This window comes from Schistocerca piceifrons, chromosome 1, assembly GCF_021461385.2.
Source record: "Schistocerca piceifrons isolate TAMUIC-IGC-003096 chromosome 1, iqSchPice1.1, whole genome shotgun sequence".
Lineage (NCBI taxonomy): Eukaryota > Metazoa > Arthropoda > Insecta > Orthoptera > Acrididae > Schistocerca > Schistocerca piceifrons.
Window position 1 is genome coordinate 251,982,159 of NC_060138.1, and position 21,494 is coordinate 252,003,652.

Genomic DNA, 21,494 nt, shown 5'->3' on the forward strand with positions numbered 1-21,494 from the left:
CTGCAGAGATACTTGTGCCCAGTCACTGTTCTTGTTAAAGGAGCTTTACCAGCAGCGCAGTCGTGCCATGCATCTCAGATTCAAATGAGGAACAGCTGTGTACTCTACATCTTTTATTTTGCATATTCTGCCACTTACAGCACCATCTAGTGGTAAAATTTTCATTATTTTTTTTCCCATAATGTTTCCCCCTTCTTTGATAATATTCTGCACAAATTTGTCATTCTGAGCAGTGTTTTTGCAGTGTTTTGTAACTGGAACTTAGTTATAATCACCACCTACTTTCTGACTAGATCAAATTACTTGCATTTTTCACACACAAATTGGGCACATAGGCCACAGAAAAAAGCACCACACATTTTAGATCATTCTTTGGTTTTCCTGAGCTAAAAATGTATGTATGATTTTTTACAAGTCCCAGTGAAGTCACAGCATTTTTTCATCCAATTTTTTGGTGAAAAAGATCTTTCCCAAGCCACATTAGTTGCTTTCTGTGGTTTATTTCTATGTCTGCATCTAAACTCCACAAATAACTGTACAATTTGTAGTGGTGAGTACTTTGTGTACCACTATCACTCCCCTCTCTTTCCTCTTCCAGTTGTGAATGATTTGCAGGAAGAATGATTGGTTGTAAACCCCCATGTGTGTTGAAATCTCTCTAATTTTACCCTAATGATCTTTTTACTAGGTATACATTGGAGGAAGCAATATAATGGTTGACCATTCTAGAAATGTATGCTCTGAGAATTTTATCCATAAACTACACCATGATGTAGAACCCTCTCTTGGAGCATCCGCCACTGGAGTTGGCTAAGCATCTCCATGATGCTTTTGTGCATACTAAATGAACCTGTAACAAAACATGTTGCTCTTCTTTGTTTCCTCTGCCATTCACATTTGGTAAGGATCGCAGAGTTGTGAGCAGTATTCAAGTATTGGTTGAACAAGGGTTTCCTGAGCTAACTCCTTTCTGGATTGACTACACTTTATGAGGACTCTTCTAATGAATCTCAGCTTGGCATCTGCGTTAACTATAATTAGTTTTATATGGTTGTTCTACTTTAAACCACTCCATATTCATACTCCTACATATCTTACAGATGTGGCTGCTTCCAGGGACTGTTCTACAATTTCCTGCATTTTGCTACCATTTTCTAGTGTTGTTACTTCTTTGTATACAACAGCATCATCCATGAAAAGCCTCATGGAATTTCCAATGCTATCCACTTGGTCATTTGTCTACGCTTGTGAAAACCAAAGGCTCTGTAACACTACCTTGCAGTGCACCCAGTGTTACTTTGTGTCTGAAGATGGGTCTGTATTGAGAATGACATACTGTGTTCTGTTTTGTAGAAACTGCTTAATCCAGCCACAAAACTTATCAGGTATTCTACACACTCATTTTTAGCTCATTAGGCAAGAGTGTGGAACTGTATTCAATACCTTCAGGAAGTCAATGAAAATCCTGTCAACCTGGATACAGGTATCTAATGCTTTCCTTGGGACATACCTATCTAAGACATATTGCACAAAATTACTGAACTTTGTCCATAGATACTCAATGTTTTTGGTCCTGCAGATGAATTTTTCATGTTGACTGCTCAGGTAATCTGAAATCTGTTTCTTGTTGCTCTTGTTAAGCAGAAATGTCTTCCTACTTTTCCTGTTTACAACCATATTTACTGATGCTGTTAAAGCCTCGCAATTAGAGCTTCCCTGTTGTATACTGAGTCAAATAATTCAAACATTTTTGTGGCTAGGAGATCTAGTATATTATTTTCATGAGTCAGTTCTCTGATTAGCTGCTCAAGGTAATTTTCAGATAAGGCATTTAGAACGATTTCACATGGTTCCCTGTCCCTATTACCCACTTTAATCACTTGAATATCCCTGTCTATAGCTGGTAAGTTGATACCTTCACCAAATACAATAAGATGACCAGGAAATGTATGCAAAACATTCTCCAAGTTTCCCCTCACATGTTCCACCAGTACTGCTGCTGAGACAGGAGGTCTATAAAAGCATTCAGTGATTATGTTTGATTCAAATTTAAAACAAATTATTTACCATTCGGAATCTACTAAGTTTAACAGATAATATCATAATTTTTACAGCTGTAAGCATGCCTCCACCACCAGTGTTCAGCCTTATCTTTGTGATATATATTCCAGTTGAAATGTAGAATTTGTGGCTATAGGAACTTCCTTAAACACTCCTGCAGTTAACTAATACTACATTAGCATTTTTTCCTTCCAGTCTGCCATAATGAGTGCTGCTCTCTTTGACTAAGAGGGATAATATTCTTCCTTGTCTGAAATCAGAACATCTCTCATCAGGCCTGTGGAGGGATTCCTCTATCTTAAAAACAAATATGTGCAAACCACATGTACTCCGCTACCCAGGAGCTGCTTCCTGTTTGTAGTGCGTGCCTGACCAAGGAAAGGAGGGGAGGGGAGATCCTACAGTTCTCTATCCTATAGCAGACATTGAGAAATCTGCATCCAAGATTGCTGCAGAATAGCCTGAGCCTATGGTTTAAGCCAGCCACTTTGCCCCAAACAACAGGATCGTGATTGATTCTGAGAACAGTGTTGCAGAATGGTAGCTCTGCTTCCTCTATGTGCACAAGGTTAGCTTTCCTCACCAAGAAACCAGCTGCCTTTAGGAACTGAGATTGTTGTTGTGACCTTCAGTCCAAATACTGGTTTGATGCAGACCTCCGTGCCACTCTATCTTGTGCAAACCTCTTCATCTCTGAATAACTACTGCTCCTTACATCCTTCTGAATCCGCTTTTGTATTCATCTCTCGGTCTCCCTCTATGTTTTTTTACCTTGGTCTCGCTCTGTGATTTTTACCCCTCACACTCCTCCTGTTTGACTTCCATTCACCCTATACGAATATTGACTTACACACACACTATACAAATACGTTTTAGAAAAGGCTTCTAACACTTAAATATATCTTCAGTGTTAACAAATTTCTCTTCTTCAGAAATGCTTTTCTTCCCATTATCAGTCTACATTTTATATCCTCTTTACTTCGGACATCAACAGTTATTTTGCACCCAAAACAGCAATCATCTTTTGCTTCTTTAAGTGTCTCATTTCTTAATCTAATTCCCTCAGCATCACCTGATTTGATTCATCTGATTTCATGATCTGTGTTTTTCTTTTCTTGATGTTCATCTTATATCGTCCTTGCAAGACACTGTCCAATCTGATCAACTGCTCTTCCAAGTCCTTTGCTGTCTCCGACAGAATTACGATGACATCGGCAGAACTTAAGGTTTTCATTTCTTCATCATGAATTTTAATTTCTACTCCAAATTTTTCTTTGGTTTCCTGTACTGCTTTTTCAGTGTGCAGATTGAATGATATCAGTAGTACTTCTACCACTTCATGCTCTTTGAGTCTTATAACTGCCGTCTGGTTTCTGTATGAGTTGTAAATAGCCTTTTGCTCCCGGGATTGGTTTTCTCTAAGTCCACAAATGATTTAAATGTAGCTTTGCTTTTCCTTTCAATGTTGCCTTGCATGTTCCTATGTTTATCTGTAATCCAAACTGACCTTCCCCAATGTTAGCTTCCACCAGTTTTCTTTCTTCTGTCAAGAATTCGTGCTAGTATTTTGCAACCAGAACTTATTAAACTGATAGTTTGGTAAACATTTTGTTTCTTATCAATTGGAATGACTGCATTCTTCTTGAAGTCTGAGAGTATTTACCCTGTCTCATACGTCTTGCACACCAGATGGAAGATTTTTGCCATAGCTGGCACTCCAAAGGCTATCAGTAGTTCTGAGAGAATGTCATCAACTCCCAGGGCCTTGTTTCAACTTTCAGGTCTGTCAGAGCTCTGTCAAATTCTTCTCACATCTCCCATCTCCCATCTCGCCTTCATCTACATCCCCTTCCATTTCTATAATATTGCTTTCATGTTCATCTCCCGTGTATAGACCCTCTATATAGCCCTTCCACCTTTCAGTTGTCCCTTCTTTGCTTAGGACTGGTTTTCCTTCCGAGATCTTTATGTTCATACAGCTGCTTCCCTTTTCCCCATTTTCTTGTAGGTGGTATCTGTCTTTCCCCCAGTGAAATATACTTTTAAATCCTTACATTAGTCCTCTAGTCATTCCTACTTAGCCATTTTGCACTTCCTGTCAGTCTCCTTTTTTGGACATTCAAATTCCCTTTTGTCTGCTTCATTTGCTGCTTCTTTATATTTTCTCCTTTCATCAGTTAAATTCAGTATCTGCTGTGTTATCCAAGGATTTAAGGATTTATTCAAGGCCTTGTCTCTTTACCTATTTGATCCTCTCAAAGTTACCCATTCATCTTCTACTGTATTTCTTTCCCCTGCTCTAGTCAGTCATTGCCTAATGTTCTCTCCGAAACTCCCAATAATCTTTGATTCATTCAACTTATTGAGGTCCCATTTTCTTTATTTCCTAACATATTGCGTTTAATTAGCTTTAATCTGCAATTCATAACAAAAAAGTTGTGGTCAGAGTCTACATCTGCCCTTGAAAATGTCTTACAATTTATCTGGTTCCAAAATTTCTGTCTCACCATTATACACAGATGTAAACAATTGCAGCACTAAAAAATAATTAAGTGATTAATGTTGCAAGATCACAGGTTAATGTACATGCAAATTAACCCACTGCAAATATGAAATGCTGGTACACAAATAACTGGTGTAACCATTAGAATGTTGAATGCAAAAATGCATACATTGTGTTGTCTAGGTGCCAGATGTCAGTTTGTGGGGTAGAGTTCTATGCCAGTTGCTTGGGCAATACAGGGATGATTAATGCTGTTTGTGGATGATGCCGGAGTTATCATCCTATCATGAGCCTTATGTACCCGATTGAAGATAGATCTGGTGATCGAGTTGGCAAAGGCAACATGTTGACACACTATACAACATGTTAGGTTGCAACAGCAGTGCATGGGTGAGTGTTATCCTGATGAAAATGCCCCTGAAATGTTGTTCATGACTGGCAGCACAACAGGTCAAATTATCAGACTGACATACAGTTTTGCAGTCAGGATGTGTGGGATAACTGTGAGAGTGCCCCTGTTGTCACACAGAAACACACTCCAAACCATGGTCCTGTGAGCCTAGCATTCAGAGAGGTTGGTTTGCAGCCCTAAACTGGAATTCTTCTAATCAGCACACAGCCTTCACTGGCACTGAGGCAGAATTCAGCTTTCATCAGGAAATGCAACAGACCTCTACCCTGCTCTTCAGTTAGATCCCACTTGATACCATTGAAGTCTCAGATGGCGGTGATTTGGGTCAGCGAAATGCACGAATGCACGCTACAGGGCATCTGGCTCAGAGCTGCCCTTGAAGTAGCTGATTTGTAACTGTTCCTTGTGTCATGGTGGTGCCAAATGCTGCTCATGTTGTTGCTGCAGGTGTAGTATGATGTGCCATATGCTAAACACGATGGTCTTTCCTCATAGTAGTGCGACATGGCCATCCAGAGCCCAGTCTTCTTGCAACCTGTTTATTCTCATGACAGTTACTGCCAGCAGTCGAATACAGTGGCTCCATTTATGCCAAGTCTTTCTGCATTATTGCAGAAGGAACATCCAGCTTCTCAAAGCCCTATAATGACCTCATTCAAACTCAGTTGGATGTTGATAATGGCATCTTTGTCACCTGAAAGGCGTTCTTGACTAACACTAACCTACCACATCCAGTCTCCAAGATTACCATTACTGTGTGTATTTATTTAAAGCAAACCTGATTTGCAGCCTCATAGTGTTGCTACTTACTACTCTCATGCGACTGGTGCGAAGTTCGAATCAACATCATCTTTCAGATGTATGAACATTCTTAAGAATTTTTGTTAATTTGCACAATCCTTCTTGGTGTTGTGATTTTTAATCTGTCAATCTAAAACCTTCTGGTCTCCTTTCAGGTATCTTCCATGCACACAGCCTTCTTTCATGATTATGAAACCAAGTGTTAGCTATGGTTAAATTATGCTCTGAGCAAAATTCTACCAGTCAGCTTCCTCTTTCATTACTCTCACTAGTCCATATTCACCTATAATTTTTGCTTATCTTCCTTTTTCTACTATCAAATTCCAGCCCCTATCACAATTAAATTTTCATCTTTCTTAACTACGTAAATAATTTCTTTTATCTCATGATACATTTCTTCTATCCCTTGACCATCTGCAGAATTAGTTGGCATATAAACTTGTACTATTGTGGTGGCTGTTGGCATTATGCCTGACTTGGCTACAACAATACATTCACTATGCTGTTCACAGTCATTCCTATTTTCTTATTCATTATTAAACCTACTCCGGCATTATCCCTATTTGATTTTGTATTTATGATCCTAAATTCACCTGACTAGATGTCCTGTTCCTCCTGCCAGTGAACTTCAATAATTCCCACTATATCTAACTGAGTATGGCCTCTGACTCCAGGTGTCATTCATGCTGATATGAGCCAAGATTTGCAGCCAGGCACACTCAGTACACTCAGCGGCTGCTGGCTGAGCCTTCTCCATGTCAGATGTGATCCTTGGCAAGCAATCACTAGACTTCCTTCCTGACGTGCCCACTATTATGCAAGGAGGTCCATCACTTGCCTAATGTTAGACGACCAAATGATAAGTAGTCCCATCCTCCACACTTGTCCAGACCTTTTAGGAAGATCAGCCACAGTCCCAGCAGACAAGGCATCATGGTGCTAACACAGACGTACTTTCAGCAGTGAGCAATACTTCAAACTTGTCTATGTGACATGTGACCAGTTCCCACTTTTGTCTTCTGTGCAGAGATAAGCAACCACACCCCTGATTTCTGTTCGCCATCAGGCAAGTATTGACCAGCAAAAGTGCCCCAACACCACTCATCCGAGGGCAGCAGCCTGAAGCATGTTGACTGTGACCAATACAGTTTCCAGCTGTTTACAGATTGTGGCCAGTTCCCCTGGATCCATACACAAAAGACTCAGTGCATATCCACTTTTAACCAAAGTTTGTCTATACCACAAGTAATAATATTATGCCAAGCAGTCACTGGACACAATCTTAAATGCTGCTGCTATACTGCTTCTTGATTTTACTGCACCCTAAATTCAGCTCAGATGTTGTAAAAGCACTAGGATTTATGCATGTGAGCCTGAAATTAAACTAAATCCTGCATATAAACAGAAACTTCTGCTGTTCCTAGCATGTCTGCTGAGCTCGCAGCTTTGGCTATAATGTATTTTCTCAGAATATTGTCACTTTTTACCCGAGATATGTTTATCGTGGTAAAAATTATTATTATTGACCATCTTATGGGTCATTTTGATAGTAGGTAATTGCTGCAAAGTGGATCTAGACTTCCATCCTGATACTTAGTAGTTTTGTAGTCATTTATCGTGTGTGGCTTTCTGTTTTCTAGGCAACTTAGATTTATTCTAAAATACTTTAGTTCTTTAATGTTCTGTATTGGTGTTAGGAGATGATTGTACAGTTCTGTTCCAGTATATTTAACACCTCTGCAGTATAGTTTTGTGGAGGGGAGTACCAACCTAAGTGAGTTTATTGATCTTGTATTATGATTTTATCAATCTGAATTTGTGACTAGTTTGCTGAAGTTGTTCTTTGTAAAATAGTAGTTCCAGTATATATTAACATAGAAAGTGTAATACGCAGTTTCTTTAACAGTGGTTTGCACTCTCCATTTGCCTGTTCGAACAGTATTGTTGTGACTGCTTTCTTTCGGAGTTCAAACAACTTTACTGCTTTTAACTGTTGACCGCAAAATATAATTTTATAATTAAGTATTGGTATCGGATAAAAGAGAGTATAGCTTGTTGATGTTATGGTGCTGATAGTCACTACATTTCTTATTGATCTAATCCGGAAACATACTTTACTCAATTTGATACTGGTTTACATGTTTTCTTTGCCAGTTTGAACAATATGCAACATGGTATAATGTGGGAACCAGTGGAGTTTTTTCTTAGTAGTGTGGAAGGTCGGGGAGACTTTAGTCTTTTCATTATGGAGCAGTTTATTTGATTTAAGCTATAGTTGGACTGTATTTTGATTCACCACAGTGTGAAATAGTTCTTTTTGCCAGATATGAGAATTATGGCAAAATCAACTAAAAAAAAAAAAAAATAGATTCTGTTGGAGAACAAGCTTAATGGAAGATCTACTGCAAAGCAAAAACAATTAGGAACCTAAGACTGAGCTTTGTGGAACCCGATGTTTTATAATTTGTGTGGATGAAGAGCAGAGCTGACTGTTCATGAAGGCCTTGTCTCATTTATGTATTCATTTGTTTTTGGTCTTTGAGATAAATTTTAAATCTCTCATGGATTGTTTCTCTTATTCCATAGGAATAAATGTTTTGCAGCAACATGGTGCCGTTGACCATGTCAAATGCCTTTGTGAAATGAATAAAAATGCCTGTGGCTCATAGATTTTTATCAGGAAGACTGAGAGTAACATCTAGGGATTCCTGTACTACAGCTTCCATAATTTTCTTTTCTTTTCTTCCCTTTTTTGTATTGCTGTGACTTTCACAGCTTTGAGTTCATTTGGAAATGTGTCATTCATGATTGAGGAATTTATTACTATTTACAATTTGAATGGTGGTTTATGAATAAGCTTGCACATGTGGGTGAGGAGGCACGGGATTGTATCTGGTCCTGTGGATGACTTTTTCGTTAATTTGGTTTTAATTATTTTTACTGTTTGTTACTGATGTCAGTGGTAAGAACAGCATGTTAGTGCAGATATCATCCAATCCCAGACAGAGTCTCGAGACGAGTAACACCATGCAATCATTTCACTGAAGTCATCTGTGAGACTTTCAACAGTTTTATTGAAGTAGTAGTTGAATTCATCTGCCATTTCTTTTTTATTGAAAGCTAATCTCCAATTTACTTGGTGCCTGTTTGCTTCTGCCAGTATTTATATTTATAAGTTTACACATGCATTTACTTTTGTTTGATGATGATTTGAGCAGTTTCATTAAATCATTCACACAAGAAATTATAGATTTTATCATGGTACCAGAAACAAACAAATGTCAGATTTGTGAGATATTCACAGGTTTGGTGTCCTTAAGAACACCCTTCAATCCTGGAAGGTGCATAATGTTTTCAGCGGAAGCTTGGGTATGCGCCTTGCATGTTTCACACTTTTTCCTGATTGGTTTTTCCCCAAAGTGAAAGTAGTTCAGATCTAGATTTTTGCTTACTTGTCTTCAATCTGAAGATACCCAAAACTCAGATTCATGGTCATTTGGGATGAAGTAACTTGTTTCAGCATAAGGTTAATCGTTTGAATCAGAGTTGTATGGATCATTGAGAATCTTCCCAATTTCAGCATCTATAAGCAGCCGGTTAGACTATTTTCACAAAGTCATATTGCTGTAAAACATTATGTATTTCTCTGAGGTTATGTTGTAAGACTAACAACCAATGGCAACTTTTATAAGAAAGCTTTTTGTGAATAGAAGGAAACTCTACTTTTTCTTTCCTGGTCACTTTTAAGTTTTCACTTACATACTGGCTGGGTCAAAACACTTACATGTATTGACATTTTATCTTGGAGCATAAATAATGCACAACACTTCCTCCAGTATTCAGACAAAGATGAAATGAAGATCACTATGACTTTCAGTGTTCTCTTCATGTCAGTCACTTCTTTCCCCTTCACATGTTTTAGAGAAATTTGTCAGTTCCTTTTCAGTAGGAAGATAACCTGTTTTCTGCTACATCTGCTTTCTCACTCACTCAGAATATGTTTATCTACTACATATCCTACATACCACTTACTTTAACACCGAAATACTTGGAGTGTCTGTTCATTACGGGTATGAACTGTAAGCATTCATTCCATTGATCTTAACTCACATTGACAGCTGACATTGTACTTTATCTCTTCCCATTCTATTTTTCTATGGTCTCATTGCATCACTACTGCACTGTTATTTCAGTGTAGTTTAAATTAACACTTGGATTTCCACAACCCTTTTCTCTCTTGACCTAGTTCCTCTATCCCTTTCCTTTTTCCTATTATTTATGCTTCCTCTGTAGTTGACTTATCTCCATCAGTACGTGTATTCCACAGTTTGACACAAGCTTGATAGTGGTGAATTTGGAAGTTGTATTTTGCAGGCATATTTTTCACTACCCCCTCTACTGTTTGTTCCCTTTTATCATATCAGGTGAAGTGGCATTTATGTGGAGTGAGGATTCAAATTTCCTTCTAACAATTTATACTTCTTTTTTCTGTGGTTGCTCTAAGTTACTTAAGGCAAATGCCAGGATCATTCCTTTGAGAAAGGACACCAAAAGTTTCATTCTCCACATTGTTCCAAACTAAGTTCGTGCTCTCTTCTGATTTTGTGAACAACAGGATATTAAACCCTGATCTTCTTTCCTTTGCTATATGTTACTTACTGTAATGCAGCATGCAGCTGGCTATTTTTCATTTGTTGTTTTTATTGTATCAATTTTCATATCGCTTTACATTTTAGAATGAAAAATGCCAAGTTACACTGTGGTTCTGAGTTCATGTTATATCTATTATGTCTCCCTAACGGATTGGGTAAATCAGTTCAAAGATTGGATGAAGGCAATGGTATACTTCCTCCAATCAGACCATGCCTTGTAAAGCACTGTGGTCTTGAAACTAACCTTAAAGGCTTACATCAGCTTTAATATATATATAAACACAAACACCGTTAAAACAGGCCTTTTGAAGGCCCAATGGTACTGACCAGCCACCATGTGTTTTGCAGGCATATTTTTCACTACTCCCTCTGCCGTCAACACAAACACTGTCCAAACGGGTCTTGAAAGCTCAGGGGTACTGACTGGCTGCTGTGTCATCCTTAGCTGTTAGGCATCACTCGATGCAAATATGGAGGGGCATGTGGTCAGCACACTGGTCTCCAGCCGTTCTCAGCTTTTTTGTATAATACTTAATTTATCTGCAGTCAAACAATAATTAATTCTTAGTTGTGTGCAGTATTTGGATGCAATCAAAAAACTTACTTTCGCTTTTACAGTAAATAAATTTTGTCCTTTGATTGGAGAACTATATAATAGTCCAAACCAATTCCAAATTTGATGACAAATATTGTGAGTGAGTTGAATGTGTGAGGGTAACTCTGTTGAATGCATGATGAATGAAAAACAACTTTTGCATAAAATATCATCATCAAATTTTTTTTTATTTATTTTTTAGCTTGAACAGTTAAAAATTTTGAGTTTGCACTATAATAGGTTGAACACCTCATTACCATCATTTGCATTTGTCAGATAGCTTCCAGTCCTATTTTAGCTGTATTTCATAAATATAATGTTTCAGAAACTAAATTTATGGAATGTCTAAAACTTTGCACAGCTAAACTTGTACTTCCAATGCATGGAACTCTATCTTCTTTCACCGCAGGTCTACAAATTTTTGTGTTTTGTTACAGTGTACACACACACACACACTGAATTATGCTTTGAGATATATTGTATGTGTATGGACATTGTCTTTTTTATTCCTTTAAAAGATTTTAAATACATCTTCTGTCCTTTTTGTAATTATCATTCTAATTACCTTCTTCATATACTACTATACTTCTGTTGTGCTTCACCTGTCTGTTTGAAATATGTATTTTTCTAGTTACTTTACTTCTACTGTTAAAGAGCACTTTTGCATGACTTTCTTTCTGCTGTACCCAGACTTTGTTTTGTGCACAAATTTATTTACTGTCTTCTCAGTTCTGGGACTACAGATGGCTGTATGACTAAGTCTTCTTGGCTTGGAGAAACTTGTCGGTAAGTGTAGAGAATTATTTGCAACTTGTTATGAAAATCTGATAATAGAAATTACTTGATTTTTCTTATTACTATATCTAAAAACGTTACCATGACTGATGTACATAAATAATTTTGCTAATATCTTTGTTTAATTTGTGATTTACTTTTATTTGATAATGGCCTGTTGTGATTAGGCACCGCATCATTGAGAATGGAATCAAATAATGAAGTTAATGTATTTATTTACTTGCAGCAAATCTAATACTCTCTTTCACCATTGACAACAAACAGGGATAATAGACCACTGATGAAAGTGGTGCATAAGTGAATTTAAACACCAGACATGCATCCTAGCTTCAGAGATTTCTCTCTTCTCTAATTTTAAGGAGAGGGAGGGACAGTGATGGATCAGTATAGATGTTCATGATCGTGAGCAATTACCACAGATGTTAGTGAGGGTAGTGATGCCATAATACCATGAATGAAATTGGATAGGGTTGAAGAAGAGTGGGGGACCTAGAGAGAAAGGGAAGTTTCAAAGCCAGTGAGTGAAGTGAGCAAGCTGAGATTGGAATTATGATTAGAGGAGCAGAAGTAAGTATGAAGCTGGCAGGGAAGAAGAAAAGGAAGGAAAAAAGGGTACAAATAAGGAACTAGAAGAAGACAGGCACTGGTGGAGATTGAGGAGAACAGGGACCTGCTCAATTCATAGTTAGTAATACTGTGTTATATAGGGAACCATAGGCTGTAGACAAGTTTTTAAAGTTGTGCCCATTGTGCTGACCATCATGTTCACAATAGTGTGATCGAAATTGCCCTGGACCACTGGTTAGCAGAAGAATTTGGGCAATGCGCAAATCCATTTTTACATGTGCCATCCATCTGCTGTGACAGACAGGCTAGCACTGAGCAGATGACGCATAAACCAGCATACAGAGAACCACAGACTGTGCGTAGCACCAAGAAATAGTATATCTCACACTCACCTCTTTGTAAAGCATTGAGTTTTCCTCAGAAAGCCATGTGGTAGCAGATATTCTTCGTAGCAGGCACTTCCTGCACGATGCCTAGCAACACGCACAAAACTTTCCCAAGTTTTGTTAGCAATGGTGTGATATCAGGCATTAACTAGCTTGCCATGTTGATTCACATGCTAGGCCGAGGTGGCTAGCAGCCAGTTTTATTCACAAATACTTGAATTTTTAGTGTAAAGAATGTAACAACTTCCAGTAAACTGGAAGTTTGTAATTAGTTTAGGTTAAAACCAGAAGACAGCAAATGGGTTAGCCAGCTTGATAACACATATCAGTTTAGCGGCACACAATATTTGCCTTTGAAGAGTTGGCAGTAGATAAGAAAGGGCTCCAGATGAGTTCATGTGTGCAAAAAATGCTCGCCAGGGACTAAAGATTACATGCATGGAATATCCAATTATTGGAGTCTGTTGAACTGAACCAGTGGTACAGATTGCATTCTAAACCTTGTATCAGTTGGCAAAGAGGTGAAACGATAACAGCCGGACAGTGTGGCCGAGCGGTTCTAGACGCTTCAGTCTGGAAGCGCACGACCGCTACAGTTGCAGGTTCGAATCTTGCCTTGGACATAGATGCGTGTGATGTCCTTAGGTTAGTTAGGTTTAAGTAGTTCTTAGTTCTAGGGGACTGATGACCTCAGATGTTAAGTCCCATAGTGCTCAGAGCCATTTTTTGAAACGATAACACGTGTGTACCCACTGTACTAAGTAGGCCCCTCAATGAATGCACTGGTCATTAACAGTATTAGAAATTTACAGACTGGGGATAATTAATGACAAAGTGATTTGGTGGACACTATTCACTGAACAGTATCATTCTGGGAACAGTTTTTAGTAATTTGCTTCTTAAGGTCAACTAATTACATTGAAAACGAAGAGATCAGTTACTGTAGACATTGGAAGAAACCAATGTCGGACACATGAAATCTGGAGCATATTAATAGTTTTTAGTTTTTGAGGCTTAGCTATTTTATGCCAGTGTTGACTTCAGAACTTGTTGGATTTTCAAGTTACAATTCACTCCCTATACAGCATCAAACATTTGCTTATCCAAACTTAGAGACGAAATATTATTGTCAGCATCAAAGTGACCACTATAACTTGTCAATGAGATTCTTCCTTTTAATGGAAGACATGTTTTATTATGGGATATGTAGTAAGTTGTTACATGTGATGTATGCCCTGGGCAATTCTGCTCTGTCCATTCCTATGTAACATTTATTTGGATCAGATTAGTTGGTGGAATATACTACCATTTCCACACCTTCATATTGGTAGACATTTGGTGCATAGTCCTTTCCATATAGAAAGCTGTAAAGTGGTTGCAGTAAAGTTGGAATGTAGCACTGTTGCTTTCATGAATGACAGTGCATATAGTGAGATAACCTATGCCAGTGGCAGGACTGGAATATAAAATAATAAGTGGGCATAAGGAATAGGTTTTGTGTATAGATCTTTCACAAAAATATGACTCAGATAAGGATAGCACAGCACACTACTCACCAACGAAAATGTTAATAAAATTGAGAACATTGCACTTACTGTTATCCAAACAGTTGTTACTGATTCTGTTAATATAATCGGTATCTCACACACATCGTGCAAAGCAATTTTGATTTACAGGTTAGGCTTAAGTGGTTAGCAGCCAGTTTTATTCACAAATAGCTGAATTTATAGTGGAAACAACGTAACAAAGCATTGCTGATGAATTGTTGTTTGACACTACTGTCACCGTATACTTACTTAAATACATTATAATACGTGTTGCAATGTGGATGTATAATTATAACATCAAAGCAAATTCAGTTATTTCAATGAAAGCTGCTTGCAGAGCCATTGGTGTAAAGAAATAAGAGATAAGCATTGCAATTTCAACTAATATACAAGAGGTTCCTTTTTATTGTGGTGTTTTTCATTTCCAATGGCATGGTGAACTAGAAATCCACCCTGCCAGGTAGTACTTTCAGTGGTAAATATTCACTTGCAGTTTTGTTATATTTATACACAATAATCCCCTACTTCAGAAGCAAATAGTTGAATGTTTTAGTCTTCATAATTAGTTCTCAATATATTTCAAATGTTTTGTTCTGATTGAGGAACATTTTTCACATCTCTCACACATTCAGACTATTTGCTTGGATCTAGTGTAACTACTACATAATGCTTCACTTGTTCCTATATATTTCTTTCTGTGAATAACTGTTCTATAGCACATTTAATGTTGAGTGCAATAGAAAATCGTCCTTTACTGTGGTTAGCTTATAAGCTCAACTCTGTGTCAGCTTCAGAGCAAACACTGTCCATATCAGCCAAATCATCATTATTCATTTAAAATTGAGTTTTGCTTGCAGTAATATGGAAGCGTGAGGTAACTGGACCACAGTTTACAACATGAGCTTCTCCCGTTTTATTGCAAAGCTTGTAGTTTTGTTTTATATAAGATAATGTTTAAAATAGTGTTTTATTGGAAAATGAAACTTCCTCTTTGAACTGTTCTGTTTGAAAAGGTCTGTGAATGTCTCAGTTAAAAAGAAATTCAAATGAAAAAATTCTCACCAGCTGTTCCCAGTTGCCTCAAGATTTAGGGTAACTGAACTCTGCCTCTCTATACTACATGCAAGCAGTGTTATTCTTGCTTGGGGTATATGCACTTGCTGACAAACATTAAAGTTATGCAGCAAAATCACATTTAGTTCCATAGCTACATTATTACCAATGTCAGGGGAGTTGTATTGTAGGCCAGTTTTTGTAATAATAAACCATCAAAGCCAGTTTTTGCAGCAATAAAACATTAAGCTGTAAAACATGGGTGGTGTGAGGTGGCAGCTTTATGATAGTAACATTCTTGAGCTATCTCAATCAATTTACTTGAAATGTAGGTTGCATGTCTCTCATAAATTAATAATGCTGGCCTCCGTGAGCAATTGTAGTTTGTTTTGTTTGGTGCAATACTCCACAATATGCAGTACATTTTGTTTTATGCAGCACTCTACAATATCCAGCACATCATCCAAGGACTGATCAAATCCTTTTTCTCCCATTGTTTATCTTTACATTTGCCAGATATCTCCATCGTTTGACGGTAGGTAATGTGACAATGCCACCACCACCACCACCACTACCTTGTTGTAGAGATTTGGTGCACCATGGATTGTGTTATTTATGTTTCTCATACCATGTAGCAGTTGTGTCAGGTCTTCGGAATGTAAGTAAATGCAGCCTCTTTTTGTATTCTTCTCCTGTATGTCTGCACAATGACTACGCCGATTAACAGTCTGTTTCATTGTGAAGATTACCTTTAAATTTATTCTAGCCCATGTTTATTAAGTGCAACAGTGCCATAGAAATCTTTTTTTTATTTGAAACAGTGGGGTAACTGGACTCTTATGGCCCAGTTACCCCAAGCATTGGGCCCTGTTGCCCATTTCAGAAGTCTGTTGGGGGCAATGGTGCCACCAATGCTAGAAGGAAAACTGTAACTCAAGAATCAGAAACAACCACTTATTTGCAATCTCTGTTGTCTAGTAAACAGGATGTTAAAAAAATTCCATATATTGAGAGGTAGTAGCATGGACCAAAATAATAATAAAATGTCCAGAAAACATGAGCTCTAAAATGCATACCTTAAGAGCTATGAGCATTTGTTCGTCTTCGCTAATGTTGAACATATCTCTAGCACTGCTAGCTCATTGCTATTATGAACAACCTACAGAATGCAGTAAACAGATAAGAACTCTTAGGGAATCTCACATTCTCTGAAAAACTCCATGTTGGTAAACAATACACTTATAGACATTGATGTGTGACACTAATGTTTGTACATCATTAATGGGGCTTGTAAATGCTTTAAAAGAACTTTCCTGCAATGTTAGTATAGCTTGCATATACCAAAGATTTCAAGTAGCCCCACAACTGAAGAACCAGTGGATTAAGACAGGGGAATTAGCTGGCCAGTGTAATGAACCTCCCCAACTGATACATCGGGCATAAACCTATCATAACACAAACTGGTTCCATTAGAACTAACTTATGCACTGCACTTACACGGAATTCTGAATTCTTTTTACAGCAGCAACACTGATAGATGTTTACTGCAAGCTATATCCATGGATAATAACAAGAGAAAGTGTCTTTGTCTTCATTTGTTTGCTGCATTCTGCAGAACATTTGTAATAGCAAAGAGCTTACAGTAGAAGAGATGTCTCATACAGTGCTTAAGATGAAGAAGTGCTCATACCTCTTAAGATATGCATTTTAGAGCCTATGTTTACTCGACATTTTTATCTTGTTTTGGTCCACACTACCACCTTTAAAAATATGTAACACTTTGTTTTAACATCTTGTATAGATAAACAGTCAATAAAAATATATACCTACTGGGTTGTGAGAATCAATCAATTCTCCGAATTCTCCACATTGTTACAGTGGAGAAAATTGCAAACATTACAGCCTGACTATGTCTGACAAATGCTTGTGAATGAGTTTCAGTGGGTTGTTTTACACAGACAAAACAATTCAGTTCTGTCTACAGTATAAGGATTAAATATCCATGTATTCATTGTGGGAAGACCCCATGGTCCCATTTACACTGTGCTTTCTTATATCAAGTTTAAGAGGTCCATTCAAGTTAGGCATATTCCTTATTTTTATATGTTGGTAAGCATTGTAGAAAAGTTTGATGGGACTGTTGTTTACCCATTTTTTGTTTGCATTGCCACTATTGAGATTGAGTTAGCTCTCATACCTCAAATGTTAAATTCAAATTAACTAGTAACATCTGCTTAAAATCATTCATGTGGTTTTGTGCCTCACACTTAAAATATTCATGTCATTTCATTCCAGCATTGTGAAAGGCTTTCCACCTGTGTCTCCTTACATAGGAGTAAGTCCAACACTGTGCTACCTCCTGAAGGAAAAGAAGCCTCTCTGTTGTCTCCAGCTTGCTAAGGTAAAATATTATTACTGTAAATCAATCCAAGAAATATAAATGAAGAAAATATTTTAAATATAATTATTAATTTCACGACACCACTTGATGGAGTGCTATATCATGTCAATTACTGCCCATAGAGAAAGATGGCTGAAAATAATATACCAAAAGAGCTAATTTTGTTTTTTCCTGTTATGAATACATTGTGTTAAACAGATGTTTGTGTTGTTAATATACTGCTTCTTCATTAATGAACATTATTTCTACTCAGTTCCAAGAAAAGTTATTCCTTTTCAACTAATAACTTCATATGTGTTCCCAGCCCAGTCAGTGGATATTTTGGTACCAATCTCTTTCATTTGTATTATTGTGCTTCTTATGTTGTGAGTTATGTACAACTTGTACCAGGCAGCCAAACAGACTCACATAGGGTCACCTGGGCAATAATGCCATTCGATCATTTCATTTAGTATACCTTCATTTCATTTCATATACCATGAACCATGGATCTTGCCATCATTGGGGTGGCTTGCATGCCTCAGCAATAATGATAGCCATACTGCGGGTACAACCACAATGGAGGGGTGTCTGTTGAGAGGCCAGACAAAGGTATGGTTCCTGAAGAGGAGCAGCAACCTCTTCAGTAGTTACAGGGGCAACAGTTTGGATGATTGACTGATCTGGCCTTGTAACATCGACCAAAATGGCCAAAGCAAGGGGAAACTACAGCCATAATTGTCCCAGAGGACATGCATCCCTGCTGTATGATTAAATGATGATGGCATTCTCTTGGGTAAAATATTCCAGAGGTAAAATAATCTCCCACTTGGATCTGCAGGCGGGGAGTACTCAGGAGGATTTCGTCATCAGGAAAAACAAAATTGGCTTTCTGTGGATCAGAGCCTGGCATATTAGATTACTTAATCTGGTGGGTAGGTTAGAAAATTTAAAAAGGGATTGGATAGGTTGAAGTTAAATATAGTGAGAATTACTGAAGTTTGGTAGCAGGAGGAACAGGATTTCTCGTCAGGTGAATACAGGGTTATAACTACAAAGTCAAGTAGGGGTAATGCAGGAATGGGTTTAATAATGAATTAGGAAATTCAGAATGCAGGTGAGCTACTATGAACAGCATCGTGTGAATGCATTGGCGTAGCGAAGATAGACACAAAGCCCATACCTACCACAGTAGTACAAGTTTACCAGGTATAGAAGTATGAAACCAGAATTTCCCTATAAATGTTGCTAGCCGTAATTGTAAGGCCTGTGAGGCCACATCTGCAGTGCCATCTGCTTCCTTTAGTGGCTGATGATGAATGTCAACATAGAGTAACCCAAGTTCCATACACTGGTATATCTTTCAAACCCATAAACACTTCAAGTTTTGTGCCTACAGACTACAATTTGCAGACAGCATTGGTTTTCTGTTATCATTTGAAGAAAACTGCTGCAGAATTGCATCAAATGCATGTCGAAACTTTTGACGAACACACTCTTAAGAAAACACAGTGTTTCAAGTGGTTCAAAAAATTCAAAAATGGTGATTTTGATGTGAGGAATGACAAGGGTGGGAAACCACCAAAAACGATTGAAGACAACAAATTGCAGGCCTTTTTCGGTAAAGATTATATTCAAACTCAACAGGAACTCGCAGAACAATTGAATGTGATCCAGAAAGCTATGGGAAAGGTGCAAAAAATGGGAAAATGGATTCTGCATGAACTGAATGAAAGACTGCAAGCAAATTGAAAGACCACTTGTGAAATGCTGCTCTCCAGATACAAAAGAAATTCGTTTCTCCGTCGAATAGTACAGGTAATGAAAAATGGGTATATTTTGAGAATCCCATGTGTTGTAAATCATGGGTGAATCCAGGAAAACCATCAACATCAAATGAAAGATCCAATTGCTTTGGAAAGAAGACAATGCTCTGTGTTTGGTTGTTTTTAAGGGTAGAGACCCTCCACGCCCACACCGACATGATGGTCTTCTGCCATCTCTGCATAAGGGTTAGTTTTCACTAAAGTGAGGTATCACAGGATGTGAGTATTGCGATGTTTGCGTCATCTGGTTAAGGTTAACCATTTATACACGCCCATCTGAAGATATATTGGGTCGAAAGTCAAACGAAGGGTAGCGGTTTGAAGGGCAGAGGGAAAAAAGTGCCAAGGCAAGCTCCAATGGAAAAAAACCTCTGCAATAGTTAGGTTGGGTAGTAAGAGCAGTAGTGGATGTCTTGCTGACTGCGACAGTTCATGCAAGGGTAGGCTATGTTAATAGTGGATACTGTGCAAGAAGATACTGTGTCAGTGCCATGGTCGTTATAATAAAAGGGGTCCGGTGTGGCAACGCAGTGCGTTGCCTTACGCCCTCTGCTGTGCTGTGTTATCAGTGACTTGGCATAGCTTCATCAGGCTGGTGCTGAATGGCAGCAGCTCGCTGTTGGTCAGCGTCCCTTGCTACTGCGTGACGCAGTTCTGCTGTAGCTACTGCTCGAGCAGCTCTACTTGCTCGGCGTATGGCGCCGCAGTATCATCGGAGAGCTGCAGGCCATTATCTTGCACATGCATGATGTAGGCTGCCCTTTTGACTTCTCAATCCCTTGTGGGGGCTGTCCCCATGGTGCTTGGCATCGGTGCCGGGTACCGTTGGGACGGCGGTTGTCTTCTTGGCATCCTTCCCCTGCGGCGCTACTGGGGCAGCATGTGGGGCAGGCATCCAAACGCTCTTCTGCGAGTTTGCAGGAGCACTCACAGGAGTTAAAACCCCTTCTGCTGCTCGGAGGCCTTGGGCAAGGACTGCACACAGCTGCCTCAAGGCCTCTTCCTTCTCTGCAGCCATGGCGGCTGCGAAGACAGCCTTGTCTGTTGCCATGATGGCTTTGAGGGCTGCTCTGGCTTCCTCCGTGGTGGTGCTGATGTCGACGCCATTGCTCTTCTCAGGGGTGTGGGCTGCATCCCGATCGTCCGCCTCCGGGCAGTCGTCCCCACTCTTGGTGGGGGGAGCTGCCTCTGCGCTGTCCCTCAGCTTAGCCAGGCTGGTCTACACCCCTTGTCGTCACCTACGTCGATGTATCTTCCACTGCATCACTGTGGCCACAGCTGCCTCGCCACACCAGGCACAAGTCGGTAGAGCATCTCTGCCACAGTCGCAGACGTGGTTGTTGTGCTCACTGGAGTGTTTGACACACTGCGCCGCATTGCAGCAGCACTTTACAACATGGCCCTCACCCTGGCACTTGAAGCATTGGGCTGGGGGTCCGTGGTCGTCGGGAGAGCCTCCGTCGTAACCGGAAAGCCCAGCAGCCTCCGCAAGCTGGAGATGTTGCCCTCGCCATAAGCTGTTTGCACAGTCACAGCATAGAGCAGCGGCCTCTTCTTGTTCGTCCAGTTGTGCAACCTTGTGGTTGCATTACTGAACCTGACTCACAGCAGCCCTTCCCGGACCACTGCTTTGTCACAGCACCAAGGCAACCCCTTTAGGAGTGCCTTGGTCATCTTCTTCCTTCCATCTGAAGGCACCTTCTAACATGCCGGCAGCTTGTCGACTGTGTGGGTGGCCACAGTGATTCTGATAGCCCTTAGTTGGCCAGGTTCGCTGCCAGAACGCAGACCAGCGAATCTGTGTTGACAGACTCATAGACCACCTTGTTCTTGGTGCAATTCATCATTAAGTCGAACAGTGCCATCCACCCGTCTTTGCACTTAAACTTCGAAGGGGGAACAGGCTGCGCCTCATC

The 21,494-nt window shown here is 39.2% G+C and overlaps 1 protein-coding gene across 1 annotated transcript in view; it reads left to right on the forward strand.

The window, feature by feature from the left end:
* Positions 1-21,494, forward strand: part of LOC124792676 (potassium channel subfamily T member 2) — a 691,963-nt gene that overhangs the window by 533,575 nt on the left and 136,894 nt on the right. Inside the window, exons 15-16 of the mRNA XM_047257958.1 lie at positions 11,754-11,810; positions 17,668-17,773. Coding sequence (XP_047113914.1) covers positions 11,754-11,810; positions 17,668-17,773 — 163 coding nt within the window. The remainder of the gene's footprint in view (positions 1-11,753; positions 11,811-17,667; positions 17,774-21,494) is intronic.